General features: G+C 51.0%; 1 protein-coding gene across 1 annotated transcript in view; it reads right to left on the bottom strand.

Moving 5' to 3' along the window:
- The window catches only part of robo2 (roundabout, axon guidance receptor, homolog 2), a gene marked incomplete at its 5' end in the record, with an annotated part of 178,623 nt that overhangs the window by 149,999 nt on the left and 5,518 nt on the right, over window positions 1-23,106 (bottom strand). Inside the window, one exon of the mRNA XM_080006547.1 lies at window positions 14,970-15,296. Within this exon, the coding sequence (XP_079862673.1) occupies window positions 14,970-15,296 (327 nt within the window). The remainder of the gene's footprint in view (window positions 1-14,969; window positions 15,297-23,106) is intronic.

Below are 23,106 nucleotides of genomic sequence, written 5' to 3' on the forward strand. Positions count from 1 at the left end.
TCGCACCCCCACCGACCAAGGACGCTTGGAAATTACAGTCAGGAAAGGTCACCCCGTCCAATTAGAACATCATCAGCGGCGCACACTGGAGGGTCACTCCCTGCACCCTCCCCTCGTATTGTAAATCCTACCAGAAGAGAAACGCCCACCGGGGAGGCACGAGGAGGAGCTGGTAGCGGTCAAACGGGGCTGATTGATTGATTGAGGGTCGGTTGTAGGGAGACCCAGCGTGCCTCCCTCCAGCTGTGACAGGACGGCTGACGGATACGGGTACCGGCACAAATGCAAATCCGCACGGATCCTGCATGTAATGGCATGTGAAAATGCGATGGAGTTGAGGGTTATTCCCTCAAGATGAGGCACATTATTATCAGTCGCCGTATTGACCCCGCGACGACCCCCGGGGCTCAGATCAATCAGGTCTCCAATCAGGATGCGATCAGGCTGCCCTCTGCACCCCCACTCATTACTCAGCTGCCCCGCGCTTCTCCACCTTGCAGCACGGAAGGAGTTAGGGGACCTGGTTAGTCTACAGAGCAAGAAGGAGAAAGAGATCCTGGAAGCAAGTTGTGGCATCTATTGTTTAGCTCAGCAGAGAGAGAGAGAGAAAGAGAGAGAGAGACAGAGAGAGAGAGAGAGAGAGAGAGAGAGAGACAGAGAGAGAGAGACAGAGAGAGAGAGAGAGAGAGACTGGGTCAGTGAGCTTTGTGGGCTGAACCCAGCCAATTAGAGACAATTGACAGCTCGGCTACATGCTTATGACACAACTAGATCATGGCTCTGCTCTGAGCCCCCTGCACCCCACCATACTAGTCTGGGCGAGACCCCAACAAGACCTGAATGAGGCCTGAAATACACCCACCCCCACCACCCTGACACACAGACCCATGCCAGGGAAGGGGGAGTGCGCTTGGTGAACAAAAAGACTCCCATCCACCTCGCCTCCCTCTCCCCAGGAAGAAGCTACTGGCCAAGCGTGGCTCCATGCCGGCCTCCGACACGGATAGCCAACTCTCTTGACATCTGATGTTGTCAGGAGTCGCCGTGACGACCTGGCAAATCCATTGACCTTTCGCCCCCACGGATCAAAACTTGTGAACCCGAGACGAGGGGGGTGGTGGGGGAGAAAGCGGAGTGCCGGGCGGGAGATAGTTGGAACCGGGGGATTTCAGTTGAGGAAAGGGAGGGCTTGGCTCAAATATCCACGGGCAGCTGTCCCTGCCGCACCGCCTGCGTGCGTCTTTAATGTATATGGTGGCGATGGGAGCGCTGCACGGTCATGAGGTGGGGGGGGGGTGCGCACCAGAGCTGTCAGGGCGCCAGTGCTGGACCCTTGATTAATGAGCAAGGGCACCTCACCGCAGGCGACACAGCGGCACACGCTGCACTGGTGGCAACAGCAAAAACACTGGCCCCCATGCTAGACCCAAAGGGCTCAATAAGTAGCCATGATGCACTCACACTGATGTTGACATAGTAGACTGGCACAATAGGACTGGGAGATATTGATATATTAGCATCAACCTTAACATTTTTTTTTGAGGAAAACCTTGATATCGATAATTTGACAATATTTTGGGGATGATTTTTTGGGTAAATATGTGGTATGGTGAGATTTGCACACAAGAAATAATATAGTATTATATTTATATTATTAGTAACGTGGATATTATAACTTAGCGGTTAGAGACATTGATTAGAACGGCAGTAATTGTCTATGATATTCAGAAAATTGCATTTCTTTACTCCCTCACGGATGATATCATGATCGCGCAATTACATTGTTACTACTAAAATCCCAGACGACATCTAATCTCAAATCTCAGTATTTTATATGGATACATCGCGCAGCACTGACATGCACGCCCACATCTATACACCTAGGATCACAGGTGAGAGAGGGCCAAACAAATGCACACACACACACACGCACACACAGGCTTACACTGAGCTGCAAATGTTGTACTGTCGTGAGGAACTTTGATGCGAGTCGACAAAGACCGACACGCCCGGAAACACGCGCATGTAACGGGCGTTGACAGCTTCCCGCTGCACCTCGGGCCCACGCCCGCTTTGTGTCCGTATCCGCTCATTCAGGTCGTGTACAGTAAACATTTCTCCTCAGCTGAACATCAAGCGCGGGGAACCCGTCTGTGAGTGTCTGTCTGGGCGCTGGTAATGGGAACCAGGCAGATGTGGGCGGGTGAGGTGGGTGGTGGTGGTGAGGGAAGTGATGGGGGCTGAGGGCACCCAGCTGGGGATGGGACAGGACGGCCCTCCTCACGTCCAACGTCTGCCACTCAACTAAGTTAATGATGCCACGCTCGTGGTGTGACCCCCGCCACTCCCCCCTCTGGGTGTGTGTGTGGGTGGGGGTGTGTGTGTGTGTGCGTGCGTGTGTGTGCATGTGTGTGTGCGCGTGTGTGCGTGGACCCCGAGCGTACGTGTCTTCTTTCGAAAGAGGGAGGAACGCATGGGGAAGGAGGAGGACGGGGGCTGGTGCTTGGAGGCTGGTCGGTGGAAGGGACCAGGAGAGGTGAGAGGCTGCTGGGGCCGTCGGGAGGAAGGAACGAGAACATTTACAACAATCAACGCCCCGTTTCCTCCACCTCCGTATCGCCGCGCTCCCCCGTGGGAATCATCCTTCACGAGTCGACGTGCCGCTTTTGCTGCTGTAACGCCTCGGGGGATTAATAAAGTGTTATCTTATCTGATCTCTTATCGCCCTTATTAAGGTTGATGAAAAATACAGCTAATTTCGCCGGCAGTCAGTCACGAAGCTGCTATCTGTGGTTTCACGGCGGGGGGCGGGGGGCGCTACGTTAAAATCGCTATCCTCGACAGACAGTTGGGGAACGGCAATTTAGAATGAGCGGGAAGGTGGGGGGAGGGCGGAGCAGGAGACGCCCGGGGAAGATAACGTTTTTGTGGGACTCCTCTGAAAGGCCCCGGACGACAACTTCTGAGCCCGAATAAAAGGAGGACGACGCAGCGCCGCGGAGGAGACGGCTTCTCAAACGTCAAGATCACCGGGACGCCGATTTGTCACCGCGTAGGTAACGAAGTTGAACGGAGCAGAGCGTTCGGTTTGGCGCTCGCCGCAATAACAGCCGTGCTCTTGACTGGGATGAGGATGAGTTAGCTGCAGGACGCTCATATTCCTCCGACGGCAATCGAGTTATCTGCGCTCTCCATCCTCTGACACGGGGATAACCCTGGCTCTTCCGGCTATCTTCCCTTCATAGATCTCCCAATAACACTATCCTAACCGTGTTAGCAGCTAGAAGCTAGGGAAGCTATCCAGACCGCCAAATGCACCGGGACGCAGCTCCATCTTCCGGGCCAAGGGGTCAAATGATGGTCAATCGATGGTCAGCCAGAGGTCAAATCAGGAGCTGGACAAAGGTCAACTTATCTGGAGCCACTGGTACAAGCAGGCAATCAGCACTAAATCATGCAGACAACTCGCCTCTGTCGGCGCACATAGGCAATTTCCTGCACCTTAATGTTGTATATATTTGGTCTGTGTGCGGAATAAGAAAAAGGGATTTAAGTCACTGTGAAGTGAATTCAGTGATCTGTTTCTAAGAACATTATCCATAGTATAGTATAGTATAGTATAGTATAGTATAATAATTACTGAAAACATGTGTGAACGATGTAGTACCACATTGTGGAGTTAGACTGTTAAACTGTTTCTCACCATTTTTCTGTTCCGGATTTTTTGGGCGGGTCTAAGTCATGACTCTATGACGTATATGAGGTCGTACTTGGCCCCGCCCCAGCACGATATGAACACCAGGTCGGAGCGTCGCAAAAGGAGCATCAGTGGTGAAATGAGCTCAGCTAAGCTACGCTCACGGCCCGGAGTTTGGGATGGACGCCGTTTTGGGAATAAACACCTGGACCTGCGATTTTGCACAGCGGCAGGATTATAAATCGGCTACTATGAACAAAACATGGAAGTGACTCCAGTGTAAACGTTTGCATATTATTACACGGCTAACGCGGCTGGGCGTGGTTCCGGTGCCTTCGGCGGACACGCCCCCCACGTCTCAGAGCAGGGGGAACTGCCTTTTTTTTTTTTTTTTTTTTTTTCCCCCTTCACGATTTTGAAAATTGGCAGGGTGGTAAATAACACATTTTTCCTGTGGTGTGACAAACTCAAAACACCATTAAATTTTCAAGTTTCAAGGACTTTAAGGGCCGACAGTGTGTCCATAATATCCGTAAATGATACTCCATTCGGTCTGCTCTGCCCGTTTTTCATGTGAACAAGTCAGAGAGGATTTCACTAAAACAGTCAATTACGCTAATAACACATTAGCACCGGAAATGAATAGCCAACAAATTGCAGATGTTATCCATTCCGGGAGCTTTCGAGTATTATCATGTTCCACAACCTCCTGCCCGGCATACGCGGCCAAATCGATATTCATTAAGTGTCAACGTTGTAATTCATGTGTCTGTTTCACGCCAACACTGTAGGGACCTTAAAAAAGAGATGGGCGGGCGGAGGACACTCTTTTCCGTCCGGGCAGGGCTTACGTTGGACAATTGAGCAGTTATTTTCGGCTCCATTGCAACGCAGCGTCTCAGGGATCATTTTCCCCTCGCTGTGCCGCTCAGGCCTCCAACGGACAAACCCTCTGCCAGTTGGATGGCCAGCGGGAGGTTGGAGTCGGCTGCGGCGCATGTGCAGCGTGTGCGCGTGTGTGTGTGCGCGCGGGCGTGTGTGTGTGTGTGTTTGTGTGTGTGTGTGTGTGTGTGTGTGCATTTTGCCGCTACCCACCACGGCACGCCTCGGAGACCCAACGTCCACGCGCCGGTGTGCCGCTGCGTGTGGAGGCCCAATTTGCGCATGAAACAGGAGAGCGTTAATGGCTTTTAAAGATCGGCGAAGTCAAATGAGCGCGCTCATCGGTCAGCCACGAGACCCCTGGTGATCACTCAGTGTCGTTGGATTTCATTTCCTGCGGAACGAGGGGTGGGGTTGGGGGGGTGGGGGGGGTGGGGTGGGGGGGATCTCTGTGGATCCAAGACAAATCCCCGCAATTACACCCGCACTTCCGATGATTCACTGCGCTCATTCCTGGCCGGCGGGACGGCTCGCGGCGTGGGCCAAAGCACTTTGGCGTCCGGATGAATAAATATCACAACAGCAAATCACGGGGCGCCGCGCTCGCGACGTGATTTACGACGTGCAATTTCGCCGCGAGATAACCGGTTTCCAAATACTTTGGGCAAAAAAAATGATTAAAATGTTTATCTGAGTACATCATCGACGTGACGAGCCGCGACAGGAAGCTAACCGATCGAACCGGCCGCGCGCGGGTGAAAACGTGTAACAGATACTGTACACACACACACACACACACACACACACAGGTGGCACCTGCCTGTCCAATAATAACCCCGGACGGTGTGGAGCACCGGGGAGCAGCGGCACTCAGATAAGAGTCTGTTTAGCATTTGAATAGGGAGCGTGTACTGATTTCCATTTGGTTGGCCTTTAGCCATGATAGCGCTTTAAACACGGGTCCGGGTCACGTCTGGGCCCTGAGTCGACGGTGCCAGCCAACGCACCGGCTCCTATCTGGCACCATGCACGCGCTCTTAGGCTCTGTCTGTCTGACTGTCTGTCGGTCTGTCTGGCCGGATGAGCATCTGAACGGTTAATAATCAGCCCGGCTAGCCGCTAATCGTCGTCCCAGCTGTAGGAGCAGGTGGCTGCGCATACCGCCGCTCCCAGGCTCATCCAGCATGTGATGTCATCGTCCTGCACGCGGTGCGAACCTGAAGAAGCTGGTTATCCGGCATGAAGTCATAGGTCCACACCTGTCCCCTAAAGCTTGCAATGTTAGGGGGGGGGGGGGGGGGTGTTGTGAGTCGGGTGGTCATTCGACCTACCCCCATCAAAACAAAAGGTCCAACGAGGTAAGTCAATTTAAAAAAACAGACAGAAAGAGAAAAAGACCAAAAGTGAAAAGTTAAAAGTTTTGTGTCCAAGCACCCAGAGCAAACTGTTCAGTTTACAGACCTCTCCTCAACGGCGATTGATCCAAACAAAAAAAAACAACCACCACGGCTGGCAGCATCCTAGTTGATCATCCAGATTCGGCTTTATCCCCCGCCGGCTCATATCCTCGCCAACGCCCGTTGGCGAGGATATGAGCCCGTATCGAGCTCGTGACTCAGAGTCCGCTCTTCCCTCGTGGAACGCCGTCTGCTCCACGGGCGGAGAGCGGCGGCGCGTCCACGGTGCCGCGGGGAGCAGCGGGTTAAAACAAGGTCACCTTCGGCTAAACACACAGAGGCCGCACGACTTCCACTGCCGGCATAAGGGACGGATGGACGGACGGACGGGCGGAGGAAGTACGGGCGGTGTCACAGCCCGGCTGTAAAAATTTAAGGAACTAATCCACAGCTGCCTGAAATGATCACACTCCTAAACATTTGATCTGGGCTCTCTTTACTTTTGAAACTGATCAAAACGCCTGAAGTATCACGTTCAAACAGCAGGAAATGGAACGGGTGGGGGGAGGGGTGGAGAGAGAGAGAGAGAGAGAGAGAGAGAGACAGAGAGAGAGAGAGAGGCGGCCGGGACGAGGAGATCAGGTTCCCACTCTGGCGTGCAGCTGTCGAGGGTCCCAGCGACCGCTCGGTGTCACCTTGCTGTGAGCGTAACTCGAGCCAAACACAATATCTCTCCGTGCCATCTCCACATCGTCAAGTCACAACAAACTCAAAACCGCCATTACTCTGCAATGACCCGCCTGGCCCAGCGACGTAACTATTGAATTTAGCAAAAACAAACAAACCGAAAAAACCATGCTTGAATAGAGTCAACAGAAACAAATTGAGGTCACAAATAAGCAAGTTCCAATATCGTTGCGGTCATGGAAAAGACCACCGAGGGAACCCGCTGAGAGACCCGTTCACCAGGGGGCCGGGGCCCCTGGCAGCCGACAGGACGGCACGTCACGGAACCATAATCCCATTGAAAGTGGAAAATCCCACGGACGGGCAAATTCACACTGACTCGCATGTTTTTTCACATCTCTTCCCTCGACAGTTCGCCCGTCAACTCATCCCGGGTTATAGGATCCCATTTCATTGTTTGGGTTCATGAATTGATTTGAACACTCGTGACTTTTTTTTTTCCGCAAATACCGGCAAACGAATGTAAACGTTTGAATTGTGATATGACTTGCACTGGGAAATATTTCATGGGCGTCAGACGGTAAACTGAAAAGTCGGTCGCAATTCTGATTATATGTGTCCCACGTGTCATCTCATCAGTATTGGATTTCTTCGATAACGGACTTGAATCTCGGCGCGCTGTGTCATAATGGAACGGTGAGATGCCGCCCGAGTGTGAACCGCAACAGGAATAAAACGACACAACCAAGTTGCCCAAGGCCCCCGTTTAGGCCGCTTGATAGTCTTGAACCTGCGACGAGCGGGTCTTTAGATTTGTGCACCCGTCCGTGTGTGTTTCTGTTTCTGTGCCGCGGCCTCCGACGAGGCCGATCCATCAGAGCGCCGGTGTGCAGTGTGACAGTCCTAACCGAAAATAAACAGGCGGATCAGAGGCCTGGCTCAGGCCTGACCCCACCGCCGCCACCAATCCTCCACAGCTTTGTGCGTGACCCACTGTTGCACAAGGGGCATGGTCTGCGTGTGGAGGAACGTATGTTTGAGGCCATGAATGTGTGTGTGTGCGCGCGCACGCGTGCACGCGTGAAAGTAACTGAGGAACCCGTGGGCCCTCGAACCAGGGACATCGGCGCTGAAACAACACACCACTACACACACCACAGGGTGAATCAATTTCAGCAGCGTTCGATGCAAACCCCTATCAGCTTGCGCCTGAACTCCTCGCGCCCCCCGGTCGCCTCCACATCCCTGCCCGCCCCCACCCACCATCCCCACAAGCTCCCCATGATGGATTACCATCCCCGGAAGAATCATAGAGAGGGAGAGGGAGAGGTAGGGAGAGGTAGAGAGGGAGGGAGGGAGGGAGAGAGAGAGGTGAAAGGGTGCAGGTGCTGGATGGTCGGTAACGATGGGGACGGATTCGTCGCCGGGTGGAGGAATGAGGGTTTGATGGAGATCTGAGGCGGATCAGAAGGGCAGAGGGCCCGGCAGAGGGTCATCAGCGGCGGCAGCGGGGGGGGGGGGGGGCACCCTAGGAACGAGGCCGTCTCGCGGGATTTGAACCGGCGGGGGGTGGTCACATTTTCCCATTAACATTATTATCATTCACCTCTCGTCTTTTTCTCCGCCGGCCGCCGGCTAATGCCGCACGCTATCAGACGCATTAATCTAGATCCGGGTTTAACACACACCTGTGCCGCGATGTGGACTGGGCTTAAGACCGCCAACGAGGGGGGATTATCCTGCCTGAATAATAGACTGATAAGGTATGCCCGGGTCAGTTTATTTTGACTATCACCAAAATGGATCTCCTAAAAACGATGAACCGCATGGATATTAAAACAAACAAAACCAAACAAAAAATCAAAAAACCCATCGGTTGACTTTAAAACTAAATAATGTAAACGAACCAAAAACGCTGCCACCAGCCCCACAGTGTTTTAAAGTCTGTCTTTTAAGATGATCAATAATCGGCCTGCAGGCGGATCTCAATTATTTACGACCCGGTCTACATCTCAAATTGCCTGATCAAAGAGAGAGAATGAAGGGGGAGACGGATGGGAGGAGGGAGGGAGGGAGGGCGGGTGGGAGGGAGCGGTCAATGCAGAACATGTTAGCCCGAGCATGTTCCATTACTTTTCAAGAGTGGAGGAATGTAGGAATCCGGCTGAAATTACATTTATTTCGAAATAGCGCCTACAGTGCTGAGTTCAAGGCAGGAGAGGGGGCAAGAAAGAAAGAAGGAAAGAAAGAAGGAAAGAAAGAAAGAAGGAAAGAAAGGGCGGTGATGAGAGAGGAACGAGGGAAGTGAGGGAGAACAGAGCAGACGGGGAAGGAGGGGAAGAAAGGGAAAAGACGAGAGCGATGGACCTGCATTGTCAGAGTGGAGAAGGGCCATCAATTACAGCCCGGCCGCGAGGAGAGGGAGAGCGCGAGGGGAGAAGGGTGGGGGAAAAAAAAAAAAAGAAACACAACAACAACAACAACAACAACAACACCACCAACACCATCAACTACAACAACCATGCGACGGGTGCTTCATCTTTCCCGGCGCAAAAAGGCGTGAGAGGCTGCCGGGCTCAGAGTTTCCCTCGCCTGACGGCTCACTCCTCCCCTGACGAGGGGGGCGGCGGCGGCGGCGTGCTCGCGTGTGTTGGATGGGGAGACCGGAGAGATGTTTGGACGACCAGGGGTCAGGGGTCAGGGGTCGTCCTCAACCTGCCTCTCGTTAAGCACAGCTTCTCTTCACTGGTCCTGCGCTCCTCTCCATCTCTGTCTCCGCTGCAGCTCTGTTATTGCTGTCATCCTTCAGCCGGGCAGCACCACATTCAATGTTATACATCCCCCCCCCCCCCACACACACACACACACACACATACACACACACACACATACACACACACACACACACACCCTCTCTCCTCCACTCATTTCCTGTGGAAGGTAGGAGAGTTGGTATTTCCCCGGGTGGAGATGGAGAGGTCAGAACTGGGACAGCGGGTCTACTGAGAATAGTAGAAATGCAGTCTCAGGACATACAGTGCATATTTGGCGTGTGTGTGTGCGTGCGCGCATGTGTTTGTGTGTTAGTGGAAGGTCAGAGCGCTGGTCGGCGACTGCAGCACAACCGAAGATTTATCGCCGCGCCAGCCCCGTATCCGTGATCCTGCTCCGGCTCTGCCTCCAGGTGGCTGTTTGAGAGGCAGATGCAGCGAGATAAGCAGGAGAAAACTCCTCGCTGGCTGCAGCCGGCTGATCAGCCAGATAAGGGGACCAATCTGCATGCTACTGCACGGGGCTGGAATGGAGTGTGTGCATGCACGTGTCCACAACGATAATAGCGCCTTTTTACTGAGGCCAGGAGAACTGACACAACTGACACATTCAATCACAGACCCCCCCCCCGAACCCCACCCCCTCCACACCTCCACCACCCCTCCCTCATCCTGCTTTTATCACAGACAGATATACACTATCTCACACCCTCACTCGCTCTCACCATCTCTCTTATCGCGGGACAACATTCCCCCTTATTCTGCATCTATTTTATGCCCCTTTTCCTCGATCCGGGCGAACGTAATCACCTCCACAGGCAAAATGTCAACGGCGCCGACACTAGCACCATCCCCGGGTAACCCGGCTGCCTGCGTCCCACACCCCACACCCCGACGTGGCGTCAGAGGGAACGGGAGCGGACTAAAAAACGAGACGTTGATTTTTTGGAGCGATCTTTAGTTTTATTTTTACCAATGTGGTTTGGCTGTTGCACTGTTGTCACTGATCCCACCTTTAACCTTCGACATTTCAAGAAGTTTAAGCCACAGTGATCTGTGATCTGGCCGAGTGGGGCTACTATGAGCAAGATGGCAGTGTGTGTGTACGTACATATGTGTGTGTGTGTGTGTGTGTGTGTGTGTGTGGTGTGTGTTCATATGTGTAAAGGGGTGAGTGTGTCTGAGTGTCTTTGCTTGTGTTTGTGTTGTTGTGCATGCATATGTGTGTGTGTGTGTGTGTGTGTGTGTGTGTGTGTGTGTGTGTATGTATGTCCTTGTCATTCCATTTCCTCCATTTCTGAAATGGAACAATTAGTCCAGATGAGCTTGTGAAAGGCTCTGCGGTGACTCTCCACCTGGCCGGCTCCTCCTGCTCCTTTAATAGCGTCTCCTCATGCCGGACACACCGGGAACAGCTTGGTACTCTCCTCTCCTCTTCTCTTCTCCACTCACACCTCTCCCAGCCTTATTTTCCTGCTAATTACCTTGTTGTACGAGCACCAAATGCTACCTAACGATTCGCTTAATTGCAGAAGTGGTACATTAGGCGATATCAAAGGACCTTTTTAAAAGTCATCCAATCCCATTCCGAGTGGCATTTAGAATCAACCCGACACATCTGTTTCATTCCTGAGCCATTTGCATTTTTTAAAGGTTACAAATGGAACGCCGTCGCGAAGAATACAGTTGCCGCGCCGCAAGATCCCCGGTATCCTCATTTGCTTGTTGTGCGCCTCCCTCTGGGCGAGCATTACCTTCCCCCACAGACACAAACACCCACATACGACCCAGAATTCCTGAGTCACTTACAACACTAAAGGAAAAGCGCAATCCCTCGCCCTACGGGCTCGTAGGCTGCGCTGCTCACGGTCCACCTGAAGGCATTGGCGCCAATTAACATTTTTCCTTGGGATTCCATGGCCCCAGGTGCGCCTTGTCACACTTACATATACGCCCCTATCTGCAACACCAGCAAATTTATTCAACAGCCGTCGCCGGGGCCAGCGTTTCTGACACGGACTTCTGTGTGATTTATGGACCTGCTCATTGACCCAGTTTATGTTTAAAACGGAAAGGGGGGCACATCCCCTCTTATCTGCAGCACATCCATCCAGCAGTGCTGACCTGGAGTCAGTTCAGGAGTGCCAGTGGGAAGGAATTACACGACGAAGGCACATTCCTCAGACACCTGACGGGCGACGTGCTTAAGTGCCTTTTTCTTCCCTTCTGATATTAAAAAAGGAATGCAGCGCAAAAGCGAAAAATGAAGTTTCCTTTTTTATCCGAGTACGGTTCACACCCAAGATTTATTGTGTCACACTGCACATGTGCGGCGGGATGAAAATATCGACAGGGCAGTTTATAGGCTTGTTCATTCATTTATGAACAATGTGTCTGTATGTTCACCAGCCAACAATTGAAAACAGCAGACATGGCTGAAAGACTCAGTCTGGCCAGTCTGGGGCTTATTAATAATGCAGGATTACCTTTAAGAGGCCTCCGCCGCCCACACACCCACCGCCCCACCCGCAGGAAAGACTGCCGAGTGTCACCCAGCGTGATGTCCGCAGCAGCAGCACCACTCGGACCGCCGGACCAACGAGTTCACCTCGTTCTAAAACTGCAATTCAATTACCTCACCGGGGTCCTGCTCAACCAGTCGTGAACGGAGGGAGCGCAGGAAGGGCGAAGGGGGGCGAAGGTGTGCTCAGCATACGCAGGGGAGGAGGAGGGGGTGGAGGAGGTGGAGGAGGAGGAGGTATGGGACGTGAGCCCTATCATGAACACGCAACGATTTGACATGGATTTAAAATTCAAATGCTGCTAAGAGTTTTTCCTTGTGCGATTAGCTCTGGCTTTACAATGACTGGACGGATGTCAGGACCTGATAAAGCTAATCACTGGAGTAAGCCCTTGTGGTGGGATTTAGCAACCCTCCCCCCAAGAAACATGCACACATGCACACACACACACACACACACACACACACACACACACACACACACACACACACAGACCTCCTCCTGCCTTTCCTGCCCCCGGTGGACCTGGCTGATGCAGAAAGCCTAAGGCTTTATCCTGAACCTCCGTATCTCAACAACACCATCTCTGGTAATGGCCGTCATATCGGTGTGCTCTTATTTCTTTCCTTGTCCTTTCAACGACTAACCTCCTGACCTTTCACCCCTCACCTCTGAGTTGCTAAAGCGGTCAATGCCGCAGCACACAGGGATGGGGAGAAAGAGAGAGAGAGAGAGAGAGAGAGAGAGAGAGAGAGAGAGAGAGCGACAGAGAGAGAGAAATAGAGAGACAGAGAGAGAGAGAGAGCGAGAGAGAGAGAGCGAAATAGAGAGACAGAGAGAGAGCGAGAGAGAGAGAAATAGAGAGACAGAGAGAGAGACAGAGAGCGAGAGCGAGTGAGAGAGAGAGAGAGAGAGAGAGGTAGAAGCCAAGTGACTGCAGGAACAGGGAAGAACAAAAACATCATTTGGAGACATCAATTTTTCATGAAATTTCATTTAGACTTGGAGAGCCCCTCTTATAGCAATCAATAGATCAAGCTGCCGTCCCCCAGTTAGCACCTGGGGGCCGCTGGGAGACCCCCGGGATGCGAAGGGACTAGATCAGAGGCCATTGCTGGTGTTATAAAAACCCCCTCCTCCTCTCCCAGACGCACAGTCCATTTCCTTAAATCACACTCCCTCAATCTACAGCCACAACTTCTGTCGATCACCTTGGAAACAGTATAGCGTTACAGGTCGTAGTGGCGTCCCCTTCTGCTTCTCCATTTAGGTGCAAGAAACAAAAGAAGCATGCAATTTGGGCTCCTTTTGCAACCTCCCAGACAAAATATTTACCAACAAAACCAGATCTGTTTAAAGAGAATTTGAGACTAGAAGGACAAGTGCCTTACTATTTTCGAGAAAGGACGTTGATCATTTTTATGCATCTCAACAAAAAAAAAATGCAATGATCTGTAATCGGTTTGTTATTTGTATAGCAGTGAAAGAAAATACTATAATAGAGATAATTACTGATGGGGAATGACAATGGAATAACAGAGGACCTCGAATGTAAACTGATAAACTGTCATAACCCACCTGGTATGCCAAGTGTGGGTCTAGTATTCCTGTGTGGTGGTGGTGTACCCCTTATGAAACGATCAACTACAGTATATCGGATTGCACATTGATGTTGAGTATTAGCTGCTGGCATACGGTACGCTACTTTTGCTTTTATTATCACGGGAATTGTGGAAATCATTGACTGACTTTTCAAAGACTGAAAATACATTTTCAGCAACCGTGCATGAGAAAGCCAAGTTTATTGATTGGCTGATAAGATAAACTAAAAGAAAGGCTCTCTCTTAAGCACCTGGCACAGCCAAACCTGCTCTGGCCTCCGTCCAATACGCTCCACTCGGAATGACCTCAGATCTGGCAAAACCCCATTACTTCCTCTCGACTCACAGAACGAAAGGGAGGGGACTCGGCGCAAATCAATACGCAGCAGTACAAAACAATTGGCCAGAGTTAAATACTGACCCACAAACAGCAGTTTCAAACACATGTTCGGTATAGTTATGGACCACAACAGTGTGGCACAAAGCCGCCCTGAAACGGCACCATGTAGGGAGGGGTTTTGAGGCCCCTGGAAGCCACATCATGGGAAGCCCAGTCTAAGCCCGCTAGGGGGAGCTCATCTTCAAAGGTAAGCTGACCCACAGGTCAGGTTCTGCCTGTCAGTGTCCCCCCAGAGTCCTGGCAGCCCGGGTCGAATATCCATCAGGACTTTCATCTGTGCCTCTGCTCTAGCCCCACCCACCCGGGATAGACCCATGTCTACGGTGCCATCATTACCCTCTGGTACAAAGTGACAGCGGCTTATGTCCATCTCACGTGTCTGCCTACAACTTCAATACAACTCGAAAGATCCCCCGGGCTACGTGAATCTCAAATTCTATCTGAAACTGTTTGAAACTCTCACTCTCCACCGTTCAGAGAACAAGCACACTCCCCACAAGAAGAATGGAGAACAGACAACGGTCCTATTGTTCTCTTTTTAAAATAGTCCTACAGGATATTAAATACAGTGTTGTTGACCAATGGAGCAGACGCCATTAAACATAAAAGAAAGCAGGACAAAATCAACACTCAAATGTAGTGTAATTACATAAACCTTCAATTAAACGACAATTTGTTCCCCTATCTGGTCCGTTCTGTCAAAGCAAACAAGACGCAATTTCCTGTTTTGAATGACCATTGCAATTATTCTCTAGGATAATAGAATTACTACATGTGGGAAAGAGAACACCAGGTCCAAACACGGAAACTGAGCTGGACTTGCACTCAACGTAACCACATTCTAGCCACAGTCGTTCTATTCCCAGGCAGAGGGCTCAAGGTCCACAACAAAACCAGAGGCCGACACTTAAAAAGGCATCATGAAAAACGGAGAAAAAAAAAAAAAAATTTAAATAACAGAACGACGGATAGATCAAGAGAGATAATAAGATGGAAGAACGTGGGGACTCACATGCTACTTCCAGGGACGCATTGCGGCTGACAGCTTCTCCCAAGTAGTTGCGGGCCACGCAGACGTAGGCGCCCTCATCCGGCTTGCTCCGACGCCCGTGGACGATGCGCAGGAAGAAAAGTGAACCACTCGGCAGCAACATACGATGGGAGCGCGGGTCGTCTTTGTCCGTCTCCACCCGCTCGCCGTCCTTGTACCACTCCACCGTCGGGGTGGGCCGCCCCTCCGCCTTGCAGTTGAGGGTGGCGGGCTCCCCCTTGGACACGATCAGGTCAGAGGGGTGCTCCACGATCCGGGGCGGGGAGTCCTCCTGGCGCAGACGGGATCCTGCGGGGGGGGAGACAGGGGAGATGAAATTGTCAACGAAAACAGTCGATTTCGTTTGGATGAGAGAATAACAGGTCCGATTTATACTATTTCCACCAGGCCAAATGGCGAATGGGTCAGGGGGATGGAAATGTAAATTATTAGGTACAACAAATAGTTGGAGTTGCTCGTTTGGTTCTGGGTTACCAACATGTAAAATTAGGCCAAAGGCTGAGTCCTCCAACCACCAGTTCACCCCCGCCAAAGAGCAGCCATATGCTCTTTTCAACCCTACACGCAAGGAATCGTGGGTAATTGGACCCAAGGGTGAACCACGAATGGAATAGTGGAGACAACATACGTACATATAAAGACTACGCAGACAGGTGCATACACACATACATCCATGTGCACTTTGCTTATAAAGTTTGGCTTTCAGCGGGGTTGCAGCTTGAGGCCACAGCCGCAAACAAAAAATGTGGCTGCGCTGTCGGGGCGGCATGCATGTGAAGGGAATTGAGCATGCCGGGGTCCAGGCTGTGGTAAGATGCTAATCCCCTGGAGTTGGGAACACAGGGTCGATCCTTTCTTCTGGGGTGCGCAGTGGGTGATCTCTCTCAGAGTCTGGCTGCTATGATAATGCTCCCCTCAGTCAGAGCTGTGTTTGTCTACCACCAAGTCTTAACCCTGGAGATAAGACACCGCAGGCCACACACACATTTACATCACTAAGGCCACAGGCACCAGGCAGTGCACAAAAACAGTTTGATACGTAACCATATTAAAGGTTTCACACCAGTCCTATGCCACATTCAATAATATGACTAACTTAAATTTCTAACCGGTAGCCAAATTTGAATCTGTCAGTACCAAACTCAAGTGTAGTGCCGGGTCTGCACAATAATGACTCGCTGCTGCTGGTACGTGGGTTATTTTGCTAAAACATGACTACGCCCTTCCCTGGGGGCTCAGCAGTAGGGTAAGAGGGCGACATGTGCTATATAGACATGGAGTGCTCCCAATAGCCTTTTTGTGCCTGCGTTAGGGCTTAGTGCAGCATGGGAATAAGGCACAACAGCAGAGGTCCCAGCTCTTTGTTCAGCTGGATGTGCACATGTCCCACCATGCCTCATTCCCAGGGGGGTGGAGACAAGCCACCCTGTTACTCTGTCCACCAGTCCACAGGCACGAAGGACAGTGGAAAACACAAACATCTGCGCAAAATAAACACCAAATGCTTTGGGTGAGTGTTTGTTTGCATGTGCGCTTGCGTATTAACGGGGCTGAGCATCAGGCAGTGGCATATTGACCCCGTGAACAGAGGGTACTCTGTTCTCTCCTCTTCCTAATTTGGGCTAATACTCTCCATTTCCCTGTCATTGATTAGCGATCAGGCCCTGTGTCTTGCTCTAAATGGGGCCACAGACAGGGAGCTTGTAGAGACCGGGGCCACATGCAGTACATAGTGATGATCTAATCTCATTTGCTGTGTGGTGAACTATACAGTAGATCTACTATTCAATGGTTAAGGCGTCCTTTTGCTTATATTGTCCCCTCCTTTTTTACCTTTCCCTCCCATCACTGTCTCTTTTTCCCCAATATCCTTTCATCCCCTCGCAGTGCCAGGTAACAGTAGCCAGGCCAGATCCTCACCTGCAGCCACTGTTGCTATTGGAGCAGGGGCAGCGTGGCAGGTTTTTGTTCAGACGGTAACTGACTAAATGAATGAAGCAGTAATTAACATTGTGACATTGATAAATGGGGAGTAAGATAAGGGGCCGACCTGGAGATACCGCTCTCCCTTGCATGAAGTGTCAAATGTGCATTTACTCTTATCGCATTGGAGCATCTGCTCCAATAATCCACTGGGCCCTGCAATGCTTTTTCACCTCAGGCCAAGGCGCAGGCGCTACACTAAACTGTGGCAACTCCATTCGATTTATATCAGTCTAATTTCTTTTAATCCAATTTTGTATTCCAATCTACTGCCTTCTAATCACTTAAACCTTGAGTCTCCATCTGGCCTCCTCTTTCCTGTGGAAACGAACACAGCAGATGCCTCCACAATTGCCCTTTCACTGCCAGAGAAAGCTGAGCCATGTGGAAGCAAGGCCAGCATGCCGGACCTGGCCGGTCAGCGTCTTTTACTGGGCGGAGGTGGCCAGGTGGAGTGCGGCCGATGCACATTCGGAGCTTTCAAAACCAAACATCAATCTCAATACAACAAGAAGCAACTCAATGAGACGTGAGTTCTCCACCTGCTAAAAACCTCAAATTATACTTCCACATAAAAAAAAAAGTGGATTATGGCATTTGTAGCTCCGCGCATTTAAAGGCGTGCAAATGTCCTGCGTGTCCGCTGTGGTGGCTCGCTGGCCCCGGCGATGCCCACAGATGGTGAGGGGATCAAAAAGAGAGACTAATGCATCTCCCAGTCAACCGATCATCAGGCTTCAGCCCTCTCAGAAGTAAAAGTCAATTTTCAACTTCCTATTGGGAACCCGTTCTCGCTCCCTTTGCGGTAAATGGGCTTTCTGTTGCCCTCTTAATGCGATCATTGGTGCTGTGCAATCAAGTGCTCTCTGAGCTGAGGCGAGTGCACTTCACTGGGTCTCAGGGTACACGCTCCAATCAAACGGCTGTGCCCCAGCCCCCACCCCCACCCATCCTGTCTGCAATAACACCACCATTACTTTTCAGCACCATCACTGTGCGGTTGTCCACTCCTGGAAGATGGCAGATACAAGGGGGCAAACAAACAAGCCAACCAAGAGTGGGGATCAAATCAGAAAGGGATTACTGAACCAGAGGCAGATTCTTCGTCCGTCTTCTTGCGTTGGCCTCGCCAAAAATTGGATGTAGTGCTTCCATCCCAGCAACACACGCATAATATCTGCACTCTCGATGTGCTTTATGGTCCATTGTTTTTTCTACATTCATTACATCTATCACAAACAAACATGTGACCTTTCGATGTGATGCTGCATTTGCGTTGCTTATATCAATGCCAGATGAAACAGACTGTGGATGTGAGTCAGCCGTTGGTGAGATGTGGATGTTTGCTGACCGCCCACCACACCTGAAGTTCTGAAAAACAATCATTTATATATATATTCATTCCCTTGCAAGGCACACACCATGGTCCTCACTATAACAAACTTACAGTACAAATACCTCATTGCCTCAGCTCTCTCTGCCCAACCTACCTCCCACCACAGCGGTGCATCAGCACCCTATCTCCCCTGCCAGTGACCACACAAGTGGGAAGGTTCTTTCTATTAACTTTATCACATATTTATTCATGTGTGCAACAGAAGGTCAGTCCTTTGATGATCTTTCTGTAATTATTTTTATTACCTCCCTGGAGAAATTCTAGCCCGCTGACCAAATCAATATCCACACCAGTCTCAGTCAGAGCATAAAAGGAAGGGCTCCCCAAAGAGATATTAGTTATTCTGCCAACAGGCACGTGTTTGTGATGATCACAGGTAACCATTAGCAACCTAAGGTAACCGAGAGATCCATATAATAAAAACAAAAATATATAGAATTAAAATTAAAATATATGTTCAGGCCAAAACGGTTTAAAGATAAGAGAGAATTTGCTGACATGCTCTATATGATATATAAATATATATAAATGAATGTAAAAGCCTCAAAGAAAATTTAATCTAAGTGAATTATTTATTACAGGCGCGTTGTCCAGTCTGGGGTTTATCCTTCCTCTCCTTCTGCCTCAGCTTCAGTCTCACTCTCTCCTTCTTCACGCTCCACCTAGACCCCCCCCCCCCCCCCCCTTCCCCTCTCTGCATCTCTCCACCTCCCCCACCCAATAAATACGCACCCCGAAACCCCACCGCCTGCTCCCCACCCTCTTCTGCCCCGCCTGGGATGCGAGGGTGACGGAGCCATATCTGTCATGTCATCGGGTGGGAAATGTGAGGGGGGCAGCAAAAAGGAAAACGGGGCGACGATAGGATGGTGTTACGGCCGTTCACGCCGCCGCGCCGGCCTTCCGTGACACCTGCGCGCCGCTCTGTCATTGCCCCAAATTCATCTTCTTTACGGGGGGCTGTCAGTGCTGGTACAGCACACCGGCTCGGGTCTATCCCCACCCCACGGCAGATACATAGCTCATCTCTCCGAGGTGTCACTGAATACAACCTGCTGTGGCTGCTGGAATCTCACTGGATATAGCCAGCAGATGGATGCTGGAATACACAACCACATACCCCCATAGTGCCCCCCGCTCCCCCACAGAGCAGATTCTAGATTGAAATTCCTCCCTAAGAAAGAGGGGGCGCTATCGAGCCGACGAGTGATCCGACATGCTGGGCTCTGTTCTCCTTCAGTGCTCTGCACATCGCCCCTCCTCTCCCTCTCTCCCTCCCTCTCTCTCTCTCTCTCTCGCTGGTAAGATCTATACACACTGAAAGCAAACACAGGACTGCTTAGGTAATTCTAGGAGCAGCTCAGAACCTCTCGCTGCAGTCATGCCTGCTTCCAACAATTATCAGATAGAATTCCAGTTGGAGGGAGTATTTCAGGCTGTGTGGGGTGGCGGGGTCTTATTGACTTTCCATCTGCTTATTTGTCCTTTCTCCCTCATGCAGTTAGGGCATATAAATAGATAACGGTGGGAAACTGGATATCAGATTCTGCTGCAAAAGGCTCATTCGCATACCTTGCATTTCGAGCTGCGCTCCCCCTACTCGGTCTTTTTTTTTGTTCCTTTCACCTACCTCCTCTCTCGTGTCTCATTGGAAATAATTCCCAGCATCAGTTGCTATCAACAGCGAGAGATCCTATCTCTGTTTCTGGAGATAGTCTGTCAGAGCAGAGCTCAGATAGAAACAAGCAAATGGAAGGCACGTTGACGAGTACACTGTTTGTTCTCTATCTATGGGCTGATTACTGTAAGGAATCCGGCGTTCGCGCTCTGTGTGGCTGTCAGGCCACTGGCGGGGACATTGAACTGTGTGATGCAGATTAAACGATTTCCAATGCGGGGGCCAGTGAGGCGTGTAGCTCGCTGCACCCCGATGTTCACCCTGCCTTCCCTCCCGTCCTTGGGAAGCATCATAGCAGCCCGGGCTTCAGCAGTTTGCCTGCCTGCCTCTGCGGACCGTTTTGAGACCTACAGCCCCCTTAGAAGGTGTTTAGTGTCTTCACGTGTCAATTATCCATTGAATTGTATATTTGCTTGCTTTGTGCGTGTGGGTGGGTGTGGTTGTGTGTCTGTCTGTGTGCGTGCGTGCGTGTGCCCAGGTGCACACACACAGCGAAGCTGCTGGGATCAAAAATCCTTGTCAATTCCCTCCATTTGGGTGTGCGCTACTCTACAAACAGCCACTATGAGGGCGGAGCCATGCAATGAATGGTACCGATTGATTCTCCCCCAAGCATTGTAATCTCTTTACTCCACCTGCATTGCTGAGCTGCCCGAGTAAATTGAATAGGGAGAAATAAATAACTGCCTTATAGCTTTAGAAATGAGGGTGGAGGGGAGCGGGGGGAGGGCAGCGGTCCTTCAGGTGTCCATGACACACAGTGTTGAGAGATGGGTGGATAATTGGGATGTGCACTGCGGGGCTCGGGCGGTAGCGAACACGTTGCAGTCTCCCTGCATGTCGATGTGGATGAGGGCAGTCAGCGTCTCCAGCCAGGCCACTGGCCCCTGGCCCTGCATGTCAACTTGGGGAAATAACACTCCTAACTGCATAGCATCGATGGAATACACTGAGGTTAGCACGTGAGCAAGCCAATCAAAATGGCTCTACACTGTATATTTATTTTTACTGTGTGTGTGTGTGTGTGTGTGTGTGGGTGTGTGTGTGTGTGTGGCTTTGCGTGGGTGTGTTGCTCTTTTTTTTTTTTTTTTTTTTTTTTACCTGGAGCATATCAAGCCTTGATGGGATTTATTAAATTTCTATTCCATGGGACACTTCATCCGGTCTGTCTTAGGGACAGAGGGTCAGAGGTGCTGTAGGAAAGTGGATAAAGAACGCATTCAATTTACCCAGGGCCATATATTTGCGCTAACACAAAAGCAATGGGGTTTGATGGTCATTAATGTTGCTCACGCACACAAGCCCACGGCCACCATTCCTAAATGTCACAACTCTAATGCCGGCCGTGCATTACAGGGGCCTCCTAATGCATAATGCCTGTGAGCAGCTCTCCAGAAACACCATCATAATCTTGGAAGTGGAACTGGTGAGTTCAAACGTTCAGGGATGCGATTAGGGTTTTTCTTTCAATCTGCGGCGGCGATTGCGACGCTTGGCTCACGCTCGGCTTGGCGCTGAGGCCGCGGCAACAAAGAAAATCTCCCACTCGATGGCAATATATAAATCAACACACCTCCGCAACATGTTGACTGCATTTACCCACTGCCGGCGGTGGCCATGTCTGTGATGATCTTCCACTAGTTCACAGGTTGCGTCGGAAAAGGGGAGCCAGCTGTCACGGCCGGGTGATCCATCGACCGGACCCAAGACGGAGATGGCGGAATGGGACGTTTATTCACCGGCTCTGCCGCTCAGCACTGCATTACTGCCGCGCCGGCCCGCCGCCGCATGTGACTGATGTGTGCTCAAGTGTCCTGCGCTGGCTGTCCGTCTTCGCATGTCTCACGCCCAGAGACAGCTCATGCATTTTCATCACGGGTCTGACCTCATCTTTAAGACACTGGTGAGACACACGACTCGGGCGGCGGAGTCTCGCAAGCACTTCGCGATGAAGCACGACGTCTTCACGTTGCTTGACTTACAGTAAATCAGAAGTGAAAGGGGGAGACGAGGACTAAAGCTTTTTGACATCGCAATCTAAAGTGAACGAAAAATTGATCATGGACTAATTAAGCTTCATCTCTGGTTTAGTACGTATATACATTTTGCACCCCTGTGCTCATTTGCATTGCATGTAAGTCGTACTTCTTACAGTTATATAATAAATGCTTGCATAAGCACAATGGATAGAACATTGCGTGTGTGTATGTGTGTCTGCTCAAAATGTGCAGGTGTATGTGCTGCAAGTAAGACAAAAAAAAGTGGCCTGTCTTTCTGTTGTGTGCTTGTGTGTATGACAGAGAAAAAGAAAGAGACAGAATGAGAGATGGAGAGGGGAGTGGGCAGGTGTTTGCTTTTGTGCAAATACATGCACATATACACACACACACACACACACACACACACACACACACACACACACACACACACACACACACACACACACACACACACAAGAACGCCATTGCTCTCATATTTTTGAGAGCAATGGCGTTCTTGTGTGTGTGTGTGTGTGTGTGTGTGTGTGTGTGTGTGTGTGTGTGTGTGTGTGTGTGTGTGTGTGTGTGTGTGTGTGTGTACATGTATTTGCATGCAAAGCTATTTAGATGTACATCTGTAAGGAGGAGTCGTCTCAGTCTCCCCGCCCCTCCCGGGCGGTCTCCCTCCGCTGACAGAGCCAGGACACGCCCGGAGAGGGGACAGAGCCCCCGACAGGACGGTGCGTGCTGCCGGGGAACCGGGCCCCCTGCCTTCATAAGCCCCAGGTCCCCGGTCCCCACGCTCAGAACATTTCCAGGTCCCGCTCCGGGGAGCTGAGCAGCGTGAGCACCTGTCTCCGTAACGACTTTGTGTCTCAGCTCCTTATTTTTGCACCCGAGCGGGAGGGTCTTAAACGGGCCGACGATTTTAGAAATGAACGGGGGAACTCCTGGTATCACCACCCTGGTGGAGGGCAACGCCAGCGGCAACACCTCCACAAACGTCCACCGAGTGGCCGTTCTAGACCAGTCATCCACGTAGCGCTCCTCATTGAGGATCGC

Source organism: Zeus faber (genome assembly GCF_960531495.2).
Source record: "Zeus faber genome assembly, chromosome: 9".
In the NCBI taxonomy this organism is placed as follows: domain Eukaryota; kingdom Metazoa; phylum Chordata; class Actinopteri; order Zeiformes; family Zeidae; genus Zeus; species Zeus faber.